Below are 13978 nucleotides of genomic sequence, written 5' to 3' on the forward strand. Positions count from 1 at the left end.
GAGCATTTTGTTTACCAAATGACATGGAAAACATAATTCATTTCATCCACATATTCTTATGCACCATGCACAACAACGCTACCAAGTTAGCTTAAAACCGTGAGAATCAAGCAAGCCTCACGCTGCTGGAAAAATTTCTTGGGGAAACACTGAGAACTATGACAAAAGTATGACCTCAAACTGACATAGTCTACCTTGTGCACAGAGAAAGCAAAAGCCAGATGTGTTTTTTATTCATACCATCAGTGTGTAGTTGGCACATTGTGTGCTTACTATTGTGATGTCTTGTGTTTACTGTTTGATACGAAAACACCATTTTTACGAAGGTGTGAAGTTAAGCAAGGTGTGTTAGCTTTTGCAAGAGAACTACAACATTTTGCTGATTGGGTGAAAGGTTTTCGTGTGTAGAGTTTTGCAAAAAAAGCCATAGTTACAAAAAATGTGCTTAAGCAATCAGAAAAAACTGTAAGAGCACAGCCCTAGTGGTGTGTGTTGGCCCTAGTGGTGTGTGTTGATTAAATGCTCAGTCATAGTGGTGTGTGTTGGCCCTAGTGGTGTGTGTTGATTAAGTGCTCAGCCATAGAGGTGTGTGTTGGCCCTAGTGGTGTGTGTGGATTAAGTGTGCAGCCCTAGTGGTGTGTGTTGATTAAGTGCGCAGCCCTAGTGGTGTGTGTTGATTAAGTGCACAGCCCTAGTGGTGTGTGTTGATTAAGTGCACAGCCCTAGTGGTGTGTGTTGGCCCTAGTGGTGTGTGTTGGTTGCTGGTCTGAAATGTTTAGTTCTGTGGGGCTCTTGTTCTGTTCCGTGGCGGTGTGGGGTCAGTAGTGTTCTGGTTCTATTGGGTTTTGTGGCGGTGTGTTGTATTCTGGTTCTGTTCGGTTCTGTGGGAGTGTGGGGTCAGTACCTCTCAGAACAAATGTGATCCTCTCCACCCAGTCCTCAGCCTCCTTCTGAGTCCCTGCACAGAACTATATGAGAGAGAGAGAGAGAGAGAGAGAGAGAGAGAGAGAGAGGGTAAGAGATAAAGGGAGAATGAGAGATAGACAGAGAGACAGAGAGAAAGAGAGAGGGAGAGGGGGAGAGAGAGAGAGAGAGAGAGAGAGAGATGAAGGGTATCCAGAACGAGACAAATCAGAAAGGAAAACATTTTGAAATATACTTAGACATCACACACATACATCTAGACACACACACACACACACCTGATAGACTCTCTTGTCTGGGGCAGAGATCTCGAAGCAGCAGTCCTTCTTAGAGTCTTTGCGGAGTGTGTTGTTGAGTTTGACACTGTAGCCCTCGATGTTGAAGTCTCCCTTCTGTTGTTTATCTGTCAGGAGAGGTCAACACACACACACACACACACACACATACGGGCAGGGGCACGCGCGCACACACACACACACACACAAACACACACTTGTACATTCAATATGAATCCTACTGGTAGTAGTGGTGTGTAAACAGGTCTTGCTGAATGCAACACTCATTATCATACAAATATCAGGTGAGTGTTCAATGCACCTTTCTGGCTTCTGTATAGTTATGTGGGTGTGGCTTCTGTATAGGTGTGGCTTCTGTATAGTTATGCTCTTCCCCCTCCACCCTCAGCTACATAACATCATGGACTTTGGACCCACAATGGCTACCTTGCACTACTCCACTTGCACTACTCCACTTGTACACTTGCACACTTTGCAACTTGTTGTTGTTGTCCTGTTGTCCTGAAAACACAACACTTCTGCTGCTCTTACATAACTTGCACCTATGCCACTTGCTTACTTAGGTCAAACAGAACTACCTCAGCCATTTATTGGCCTGACTTTGCACTATTATATTGACTGTCTATGCACAATTGCACAATTTCAACCCAATTTTGCTGCTCTTATTTCTTCATTGTATGTGCCTTCTTATTTACTTTTTATTGTTTACTTGAATGTTTGTCTGTGGACTTAATTGGTGAAATATGTCTTGTCTTCACCGTGGGATAGTGAGGAACGTAATTTCGATCTCTTTGTATGTCTTGGCATGTGAAGAAATTGACTTTGGGTGTGGCTTCTATAGTTATGTGGGTGTGGCTTCTGTATAGTTATGAGGGTGTGGCTCCTGTATAGTTATGTGGGTGTGGCTTCTGTATAGTTATGAGGGTGTGGCTCCTGTATAGTTATGAGGGTGTGGATTCTGTATAGTTATGTGGGTGTGGTTGAGGTATAAGCCAACTAAGCAGCTGCTTGGGGCCTCTTGGCCACCAGGGGGCCCCAATCGTGCATTTTTTTTTATTATTATTTAACCCGCTAATTAGCAGTGGTGGAGGAAGTACTGAATCTCTTAAGTAAAAGTACCAATACACAGAGAAATATTTACTTTAGTAAAAGTAAAAGTACCACAATGACAACCCTACTTAAGTAAAAGTAAAAAGTACCTGCTTTTAAATGTACTTTAAGTATTAAAAGTAAAAGTATTTGCATAATGATTTATTCTCTTAATATCTATATTCTAAAAGAAAGATTAGTATGGGCTGTGGCATTTTAATTAAGCTAGTTTTAGGTTATACTCGACTAGATTTAAGCTAATGCAATTGTGCTTACCATCTGTGGCCCAGTTTACATTCTGACCTAAAATTCTAGAGACTGTAATTCTGGTTATCTACTAGGGTGATCTGCTGAGTAAAATATCATTCAGCAAAACACGAGAGCCTGAAGTTTAACGGGTAGACAAAGGGAAACGTCGGATGGATCGTAATGCCAATTCTGCTGATTGAACAGAAAAGTTGCTGAGAAAGGTGTTATGATTAGGTTCAGTTTCACTTAGCAGACGACATAGACATTGAATGAGCGCTCATTTCTACCCCCAATTGTAGGCCATGCCTCTTTGTTTGATCACACACAATTAAGAAATATTTCCTAATCTGGAAAAATGCTACGTTTTTTTTTAGCCAGCGGTTCTATAATAGTCTACCATTCATTTTGTGCATAAATGATCAGGCGTGTGACAGAAGCATGGACATAGCCTGTAACTCAGCGGATAGCAATCTCATCGCAGAGGAGGCCCTAACGCTTCAGATAACAGACAGAGAAAGGCACAGAACACAGTTGCATGTCCAGTGTAGCCATGGGTCTGGTGAATATAGCCTACCGAATGCAGATGGCTACAAGCTCACGCTTTGCCTGGTCTAGATTAGAAGCTTATGTTTTAAAGATTTAGAAGCTGGGCACGTGGCCCAGAATCTTTGGTAGCAACCCCGCCGCCTGGTAAAACAAACGTGTTTGTCAGAGAGAAAAAAATCTGATCATAAAATGTATCGTAAAAGAACGATGGTGTTGTAGAAATGTAGCGGAGTAAAAGTACAGATAATTGCTGTAAAATGTAACGCAAGTAAAAGTCAAAAGTATGCACTATAAATTCTACTTAAGTAAAAGTACAAATCGTGGAAAATTTACTTAAGTACAGTAACGAAGTATTTGTACTTCGTTACATTCCACCACTGCTAATTAGCCAATAAATTTGTGTACTGGCATGTGAATTTGGTCAACTTACCAGCCACTGTCTGGGTAAATAAATAGAGCTAGCATAGCCTACCACAAATATACAGTCAGATCTTGTCAAATTTTCAGTTCTGTGTGTGTGTGTGTGTGTGTGTGTGTGTGTGTGTGTGTGTGTGTGTGTGTGTGTGTGTGCGTGTTGTTGAACGCACCAGTTCTGTGTGTGTCTGTGTGTTGTTGAACGCACCTTTGTCACTGCCGTAGTAATAGAAGGTGAGACTGCTTAGAGCACACCAGCGCTTCTGCCACTCTGCTCCGAAGAAACTGTGATCTGCACATCACACACACACACACACACACACACAGTGTTAAAAACGTTGAGTGTTGAAAGTTGAGGACTATGTGTGTGTGTGTGTCTCTGGGGGGAGTGTAGTTAGTTCTGTGTGTGTGTGTGTGTGTGTGTGTGTGTGTGTGTGTGTGTGTGTGTGTGTGTGTGTTGTGTGTGTTCAGATTCACCTTTGCATGTAGGTGTGTGTGTGTGTGTGTGTTCAGATTCACCTTTGCGGTGTTTCTCCAGGTAACCTGCCATGCATGTAGGTGTGTGTGTGTGTGTGTGTGTTTAGATGCACCTTTGCGGTGTTTCTCCAGGTAACCTGCCATGCATGTAGGTGTGTGTGTGTGTGTGTGTGTTCAGATGCACCTTTGCGGCGTTTCTCCAGGTAACCTGCCATGCATGTAGGTGTGTGTGTGTGTGTGTGTGTGTGTGTGTGTGTGTGTGTGTGTGTGTGTGTGTGTGTGTGTGTGTGTGTGTTCAGATGCACCTTTGCGGCGTTTCTCCAGGTAACCTGCCATGCATGTAGGTGTGTGTGTGTGTGTGTGTGTGTGTGTGTTCAGATGCACCTTTGCGGCGTTTCTCCAGATAACCTGCCTTGAAGACGGACGTGAGCTCCTGTGCAGCTGTAGGTGGAGCATGCTGGCCACCTGGAGATGACCAATCACAAGCCATCACACACACACACACACACACACACACACGCGCGTAAGATCACTTTGGCAGCCACTTCACTCCAAACGTACATATTTATTTAAAATATTTAACAATAAACATTCTTTTAATTATTCAATGTGTATGTACTTACCCGTCTTTCAACTACAGAATCACTTATGTTTTTATTGATGTATAAAACACACTGGATACAGAGTGTATGAGATGTGATCTTGTCTTGCCTCAAATAAAACCCAATAAACAAACATTTACAATGATTGTGGGAGTAGTGTAGAGAGGCACAGGTGAAAGTGTGTGTGTGTGTGTTTGTGTGTGTGTGCGTATGTGTGTGTGTATGCATGTGTACGTGCGTGCGTCGTACAGAGCAGTACTGAGGTGAGGGTTAGGCAATATTTAGATAAGTTTCATCTGTGTAGCCACTGACATATCAGGCCTATAATACACACAGGAAACACATCACAAACATACAGCATACCAACACACACACACACACACACACACAGAGAGAACACAGAAACCCCCATCACAAACATGCGTATCAATAAACACACACGCAATGCAGACTCTTCAATGCACACTCTTCACTTCCGCACACGTTCTCCATGCAAACTTACCCACAGACCCACACACACACACACACACACACACAGAAGTGGAACTTGTGCGTAGTTCCCTAAACTGACACATCTTGTATCATGTTCTATTTCTATCACTAACTAGATGTACCGCAGAGCGGTACAAAATATGACCGCCGCCCAGTCCAGCACATTTTTTCCACAAAAAGAAATCACGCTGAAAGGCCTATATGATTCTAACTGTCTCACTAAATTGCATTATCCACACTCAATTCTCACTGGTATCTGCTAGACAACAAGTACCAAAACATGATTAGTTCATAGATTTCACATGTAAAATTAATTTTATACAACCCCACCATGGGCCCCACTTGCCTGTTCATAATTCTGAGAAATTCTTGATTGTTTGTGTTATGTTTATGTTATTTTTAGGCCAGTTATTTCATGGATCCAGAATACTGTGCATCCTGATAAAGTTACCTTGGCCTTTGGAATTAAAATAGCCCCACATCATCACATACCCTTCACCATACCTAGAGATTGGCAAGGGTGTGTTGATGCTCATTCAGCTCAATGCAAATTAAACCAGCTAATAGGCTAACTGAAATAACACCCATGCCAATCTCTAGGTATGGTGAAGGGTATGTGATGATGTGGGGCTATTTTAATTCCAAAGGCCAAAAATAGGATAAAAAAAGGATAAAAACTGCCTTTCTCTATGGGAATTTAACATAGGGGTGCCAATACTTATGACCCCTGTATTTTAAGGAAGAACGTTTATTTATTTATGATACATTATTCATTCACTAAGAAAATTGGTGTCCTTAAAGGTTAGATATTTCCTCATTTTTCACTTAAGGCATTAAGATCAATTTCCAAAAGATGATTTTATATTCCTCTTTTCAGTCAACTTTAGCATGGGTGCCAATACTTTTGGCCAGCACTGTATGTCTACTGTGTGAGTGTCATACGTATGATTACTGTGAATGTATGTGTGTGTGTGTGTGTGTGTGTGTGTATCTGTTTGTGCACATGTGTGCACATGAAATGGGTTAACATGACCCCTGGAGGCAAACATATGGAAAAAAAATGGTCATCCTAGGCCCTACAGTTCTCAAGATATTCACAGAGAACTGTGTCTGCCCTCCTTCGGGGTCCAGTCCAGCGGGGGCTACAGATCAAAACGAAAAATGGCGGTTCCATGCTATTCATGTGGGGTACATGCCCACCAAGTTTAGTGTACCCTGGTCTTTCAGTGTCCCGGAATCCTTGTTGGTGTACGTCACTAAATGTACACATAAATTGTTTTATTGTATGAACGAAAGTACACAAAACTTGGCATGCAATTAGAGGGTGTCATAATGATCCTACACTTTTAATTTCGTGCAGTTTTGACCTTGTCAGCCAGAGATATTGTGATGAAAACACCTACATTTTTTGCTTTTTAATTTTTAACTAGGTGGCGCTATACATGAAATAAGTGGTAATGGGATGGGTTGACATGCCCCTTAAGACCAACATACATAAAAAGGTGGACCTCCTAGGCCCCTACGGTTCTTGAGATATTCACAGAAAACTGTCTCCGGCCACCTACAGGCCAGTTGGTGTATAGTAACATAAATTAATTTATTGTGTGGCCCCCATGAACGGAATTCCACAAAACTTGGCGTGCATACAGAGGGTGTCATAATGATCATACACTTTCAATTTTGTGCAGTTTTGACTATGTTAGGGTCACAGATACCTTCAATTACAACACCTCATTTTACTTTTTTTGTGTTTAACTAGGTGGCGCTATACATGAAATGAGTGGTTATGGAATGGGTAGACATGGCCCCCTTGAGATCAACATACAAAAAAATGGTCCTCCTAAACCCTACGGTTTTCGAGAACAGAAAACTGTGTCTCGCCCTACCCTCCTTTCGGGGTCCAGTCCAGCTGGGGTTACAGATCAAAACAAAAACGATGGTTTCATGCTATCCATGTGGGGTTACATGCCCACCAAGTTTAGATGTACCCGGTCTTTCAGTGTCCCGGAATCATTGGCGGAAATTTGGGCATCTTGAAAAGAAAAAAAAAAAAAAAAAGCTTTCTCTGGCAGTAATAATAAAGTTCAACATCTCAGATGTTCCACTTAGACCCCTGCTAAAGCTGTGTACACTACAGATCTGCTGTGTCATGGTTTAGTTGTCTCGGTTGCCTCTACCCCTTTAGTTTTGCTGAGTCATGTTATAGTGTTGTTCCCCGCTCTACTGAGATGGGGTTCTCCGAAATACTTTACTTTCTTTAACTATTATGCTCTTTAATCTATTTTACTTTCTTTAACTGTTTTTTGTCTTTTATGTACTTTACTTTCTTTAACTATTATGCTCTTTTATGTACTTTACTTTCTTTAACTATTTTTCTCTTTTGCTTTTATTTACTATTATTACTATGTAAAGCACACTGAATTCCCTCTGTGTATGAAACGCACTATATGCCTTTTGCCTCAACGAAAATCTCCATTGAAAGAAGCACACATACACACACACTGTGATTCTATCCTAACACAGTCCTAGAAATGACCCATGCTCCTGTCATACACACAGTTTTGTCAGTGCTCTGTGTGTGTGTGTGTGTGTGTGTGTGTGTGTGTGTGTGTTTGGGTCAGTCTTTGGTCAGTGTTTTTGTTTACATTTTTAAACCACAATAAACCCCATGAGCGCCGTCTCAGGCAACAACTCCACCCTTTCCTCTCTATAGGGAACTACCCCAGTGAGTTACAAACACACACACACACACACACACACACACACACAAGCGTGAACACACACACAAGCGTACACACAGAAAGACCGTTTCACAGGAAGTCTTGTCCATTACTGATGGGTGGGACATTCCAGGATTTTGGTACATTTCCTGTCCCACCACTTAAATCTCAAATGTACATATCCAAAATATCTAAATGACTATTTTTTGTGAATAATGTACTTGTTATACGACAAACTGTAAAATTTGATGGAAAAATAAGCTCCTTAGATATTATTCAAAAGACAGAATACCTTTGGACCACCTCAAAAAATGGCCATTTTCTCTTGTCCCACACATTGGGTGACCAACTCCTTTGCCAGATTTAACAATTAAAATAAGCTCTAAATAAATTACTTCCTCTTGTATATTGTTGATATTCATCTCCTTTACTTATGAAAACAATTTCTTTGATCTACATTGTATTGCATGTTACAGTTTTTATGCTATTAAGTTGTGTCCCACAACATGCGCGCAACCCTGTTACCATAAGGAATTTTACCTGGCAGAGAAAGAGTTAAAAATATTTGTCTATTGGCACAAAGGAAGTTACAACACAAGGACATTTTCTGCCCACATGGGAAGACCAAAGGTAAGTGCTCTAACAATTTTCAGGTTTTTTTTCCAAATATGTTTGTCCAAGTTGCGTGTGTCACTCAGTGAACGCAACTCTGTTTTACGTTTTACTCTATTGTACAACTAATATTGAGTAGAGTCAAAATTTACTTTATATACTTATATATGTTTGTCCTTGATCTTGTATCCATAGCTAAATTTTACAGTTAGCATCTGTTCCTGGGGTAAACCACAACTTAGCCTAGATTTGCAACCCTGTTACTCGCAACCCTGTTACTGTAAGTTGCATACCAACTTAAGCATCTAATGGAAAAAAACTGCTTCGATACCTGAGCTTGACGAATCAAACTTTTTGATAGTCTATTACCTGTAGTTAATAAATATATGACTAAAAATGATCAAATTGAAGATAAATTTTTCAGAAGTGGCCACCCCTGAAATGTACCAAAATCCTAGAATGTCCCAGGTATAGTAGCTGTTTATGTGTGTGTGTGTGTGTGTGTGTGTGTTTGTGTGTGTGTGCGTAGTGAGGAGAATTCCGCTCTAAAACACATTAGCATGTGAAAGTGCAACAGCCTTCTCAGGCTGTGCATGGTGCACAAGAGGCCATAAACCTGCCACTCTCTCTCAAACATACACACACACACACACACACACACACACACACACACATAAACCTGCCAGTCTCTCTCTTTCTCGCTCGCTCACACACACACACCTCCCCCATGTCATGCTCCAGCCCAGCTGCAAAACACCTCTGACTAGTACCTTACTCTGTGTGTGTGTGTGTGTGTGTGTGTGGCGTTGGCTTGATGGATGAAGCTAATTTTCTATGCATTTGGAACAGATCATATTTGTTACAGAGCACACCAAGGAGATGTTATCTGGGGTTGCCATGTCTACAGGTGATGCTCGTGGGTTTGACCTCTGAACTCCCACCTCTCACATCAGCATGGCTCTCAACCTCATCCATTGACTGACCCTTTCTATGGCATTCTAACCACCCATCTGTATTAGCTAGTGTATTCTTCACTCTCATGCACGCACACACACACACACACACACACTCTCTCTCATCCAACCACTCCTGCTCATTGTGTTTGTGCAAATCTGTGTGTGTGTGTGTGTCCCCTGACCATCATACGCTGCCTCCTCATCCCGATCGGCCCTCTCCGACTGCAGTGAGCCTCCATCAGGACTGCTGTCAAACTCATCGCCATCGTCAGAGTCCTCCACGTCACCTAGGAGACCGTGGAAACCACAGCAACACACACACACTTTAATATTACAACTTTCTATTCACATTCCTACCATTCCTCAGAACACACACAGCAGAAAGGTTAGTCATTAGCAAGTGTGTGTGTGTGTGATGAGGGAAACAGATTTCCTCTACCACCTCTGTATACATACAGCACACACAACTCAACAAATTATATTAAACACACACACACACACACACACACACACACACACACACACACACACACACAGTACTCAGTGCTGTCAGCAGTGTTTAGATAAGTTACTGATTAACCCATGAGGAAGAAGGATGAGTTCAAAGTAGACACAGCTGAGCATGTTTACTCCTCCCCTCTCTCTCTCTCAGCTTGCTTCTGAATCCCTCCCTCCCTTTCTCCCCCCCCCCTCTCTCTTGCTCAGCTCACTTCTCAATTCCTCTCTCTCTCTCTCACACACACACACACACTCGATCCCTTCTTTTCTCTCTCTATCAAAAGAGTGATGTACTTGATGCTTGATGCAAAGTTACCCCCAAAAGCTCTCTCTCTCTCTCTCTCTCTCTCTCTCTCTCTCTCTCTCTCTCTCTCTCTCTCTCTCTCTCTCTCTCTCTCTCTCTCTCTCTCTCTCTCTCTCTCTCTCTCTCTCTCTCTCTCTCTCTCTCTCTCTCTCTCTCTCTCTCTCTCTCTCTCTCTCAGGCCCTTTTGCCTCCATGCAGCCTCAATTGGAGCAGTTTTGAGTCTCTGTCTCTCTCTGCCTCATAACCCCAAATTCACACACATATTCTCAAAATGATTAATTAACTTACGTCTGTCCTTAAATTCCGCAGAGTAACTGCAAAAACAAACCAAAAAATGGTTAAATAAACATTCTGCACATAACACAATAACACAAACAATATAATTCACAACAAATTAATGTGGTATAACCGACGCACAATCCAACACATGCACCTAAACCAGATCAAATACTTTATAGTGAGGTAACACACACACACAAACAAACTATCACACACACAAACACACTCTCTTACACACACACACCTGGTTTTTACATCTTTGATGCGTTTAATAAAGAACTCCCTCTTCTCCTTGTTCTTCTTGCTTAGATTCTCTCCTTTCAGTCCGTCTGTCAGGAAGGTCTCCAAGTCTGGACACACACACACACACACACCAGAGCTGGCTTATCAAAGTTAGAGTGGCAGCATTGCTAGATGGCAATACATTAAGAGTAGCCTAGTACTCTCTGTACAGAAGTAGGTTGACACAATGAATGAATGACTTCCTGATGTCATCATTGAGCAGCGTAGTGATGCCAGTGTGGTGGGATGTAATGAAGCAGTGAAAATGCACCACGGCGTCAAGAGAACCATAGATGGACGCCACCACTGGACACCTGAGATAAGATCTAAATAAAACAACCTGCCTTTCAAACAAATACAGAAATCAATAACATGTAAAACTAATACAAATCTCTAGAATCCCTCTAGAATCCATCCACACAATATAAAATCTCTAAAATCCATCTATACAATATCAAATATTTAGAATCCATCCATACGATATCAAATCTCTAGAATCCATCCGCACAATATCAAATCTCTAGAATCCATCCATACGATATCAAATCTCTAGAATCCCTCCACACGATATATAAACTCTAGAATCCCTCCACACGATATGAGGAGTGAGTGAACAGAGCAGGGGAAGCCACCACTGCAGACTATCTGTCTGTTAGAGAAGAAGGGGGCTATAGAGGACACCAGAGATGATGTCTGAATAAAGACAACTGCCTATAATATATTGAAATAACCATATTATAATTACAATAGGCCTATTAGAACTACAATATAGCAGACAGAGCAGAGCAGCCTGCATGATGTCAGTCTGTGAGAGATGCAGAGGCAGAGCAGAGGCAGTGTTGGTGTTTGTAGGAGAAAGCCGACACCAGATAAGAGTCAGTATCTAAACAAAGCCATGATCTGCCTGTTTGACGCTGCTGAAAGCCTGACCCGCGCTGTCCCCGAGCCGACCTCTCCCTTCGTAAACACCTCGCGCTGACCACCAGGCCCGGCCCCAGATACACACACACACCTCTTTCACTGGAGGCCACCGGGTCTACCGGCCACTACATCAACACCAGCTGGACACAAAGCAGTCTTGTCCATTTCTATGAGAGCCACACTTCCTCTTTTTTGTAAATGCACAGTAAGAACTCATCAAGGAAAGCAGACATCTGCCGGACATCACAAGTCTGGCCACCAAAGCAGAATAAAAGTTTAAGACAGATCGGCTGTACCTGCTAGCAGACTCGTTAATTCCTCCGGGATCGCGCGCATTTCGATGGCGAATATTCAGCCCTTGGGGGTTGGGGTCGCTTTTTTAACGCGGAAGTTCAGAGTGGTTAGTGTCGAGAAAGAGATACGGAAGTAATAGTTACAGTTCGCTGCCCTGCCGCAATGACCATTATTCAAATCAAACGCACATGTGTGATTCGTGCAACAAGCCATGGAGCACGGCCGCCGCCAGCCTCACCGTTCAGAAACTTCAGCCACCACCGCGTCATTGGTCGACGAATACCGTGTGCATCGGGGTGAAGCCATGTCTGATTTAAGATGACAAACTTCACAGCTATGGATAGAGGATATTTCTGCTGCTGGTGGCATCGCACTGTGTGTGTGTGTGTGTGTGGCAAAATTAACCATTTCACATTTGTACATAACATCAATTAACAATTTCACATTTGTACATAAAGGCATCTTACTAGTCCTGATACCACACCCCCATTTGTGGGATTTGATTTCGTTTTAATTTCTTAAGAAAATGCTTTCCCTATTAGGTAGAAATGTTCTATGTTACAATTGAGCTTTCCTTCGTCGAATCACATTTTTACGGAGTCCCTGAAGGACCATGGTGGGGAAGTATCTTTTTAGAGGTGGGAATTTATTTTTGGAGCTCCCTCCTCATAGTTTTGCGTTTTGAGGAGTATTTAGAGGGAACGCAAATATATTGGAGGGAATGCATATATTGTGAAGGAACGCACAACTACTGCGAGAGAAGGCAAAAGGGCTCTAAAATACATTCCCACCACCATGGTTGCGTACATTTTCACCAGTTGATGAGACACGGTAGTTCTTCTTTGTAAGAGGACATGGTTACGTAGGGCAGGTGTACAGGGTGATTACTGAGGATGCCAACACTCAGAGTTATACGCTAGACCTCCCAGGCACCGTCCGTATCCCTGCTGAAAGCGCTGTCCGTGCACCGCCGGGAAAGAATCAGAGGCGAAGAGAGATGGAGCTACCGCGTCGATGAAATACTCTGCAGCATGCAACATTATTTCACGGTAAAGGACAGATCTGAACAGATCGCCTACACACCACCTCTAACTAGAATGTGTGGGACCTCCTCCTGGTCCAGGGTCACGGCTAAGTAATGTTCTCATTCATTGAGATGAATGTCCTGTGAGTTGGGAGGAGCTTCAGTCTGGGCTGAGCTGCTGTCGGGAGAAACAGAGGAGCTGTCCAGTAACCAGAAGGAACTCAACTCCTCCTGACCCTGCCAGAGTGTCCTTGAGCAAGACACTGAACCCCAAACTGCTCCCGATGTGCAAGTTGGCACCTTGCACAGTGCCAATACTGTGTGTGTGTGTGTGTGTGTGTGTGTGAGAGAGAGAGAGAGAGAGAGTGTGTGTTAGTGTGTGTGAGACTGGGTAAATGAGAAGCATTACTCTGTAAAGCACTTTCTGTGCTTGGATGAGTAGAAATGCTCTATATAAATGCAGTTATAATGCAGCCTATTATCATTCTGTCCTGTGTGTTTGTGTGTGTGTGCTCGCACACTAGCCTGACGAGCCAGACCCACATTAAAATGTAGGGTCTGGAAACTCACCGTTCGCAGTGCTCAGTCCGAGGGGCGGGATAATCAGTTGTCTTTCAAATTCCCTCTGCATGCAATAGGACAGCGGCAGCGCTATGAGTCCCATGTGTTTCCCACCTGCAGAGCTAGTTGGCTAGTTCAAACGTTTGCCAAATTAATAAAAGCTTAACTCGTGTCACACTGTTCGCTAGCAGCAACATCCATCTTATTTGTTTTCAAGTAGCAGGGAATTCAAGCCAAACCGTTGCAACTCTGCCATCAATCATTATGTTAAGCCCACCTAACGACTCTATACACGATTTCATTGGCCTGATTAAGTTTCGTTTTCTGGAGCTCACAAGCCAACGGAGAGTTGCTAGACTAGCCCTGGCAGCAAATGTAATTTGCTTCCGCTAGGGGCGCGTCTAGATTTCTAGGCTACTCGCACACGTGTGCTGGGAA

The 13978-nt window shown here is 42.8% G+C and overlaps 1 protein-coding gene across 1 annotated transcript in view; it reads right to left on the reverse strand.

Annotated features, from left to right (window-relative positions):
• The window catches only part of skap2 (src kinase associated phosphoprotein 2), a 35847-nt gene extending 23649 nt beyond the window's left edge, over window positions 1-12198 (reverse strand). Inside the window, exons 1-8 of the mRNA XM_048261928.1 lie at window positions 11958-12198; window positions 10703-10808; window positions 10468-10493; window positions 9560-9664; window positions 4380-4460; window positions 3727-3810; window positions 1203-1327; window positions 905-968 (exon numbers count right to left, since the gene is read on the reverse strand). Of these exons, the coding sequence (XP_048117885.1) occupies window positions 905-968; window positions 1203-1327; window positions 3727-3810; window positions 4380-4460; window positions 9560-9664; window positions 10468-10493; window positions 10703-10808; window positions 11958-11997 (631 nt within the window). The 5' untranslated portion in view covers window positions 11998-12198. The remainder of the gene's footprint in view (window positions 1-904; window positions 969-1202; window positions 1328-3726; window positions 3811-4379; window positions 4461-9559; window positions 9665-10467; window positions 10494-10702; window positions 10809-11957) is intronic.
• Between the last annotated feature and the right edge of the window lie 1780 nt (window positions 12199-13978).

This window comes from Alosa alosa, chromosome 13 (assembly GCF_017589495.1).
Source record: "Alosa alosa isolate M-15738 ecotype Scorff River chromosome 13, AALO_Geno_1.1, whole genome shotgun sequence".
NCBI lineage: Eukaryota > Metazoa > Chordata > Actinopteri > Clupeiformes > Clupeidae > Alosa > Alosa alosa.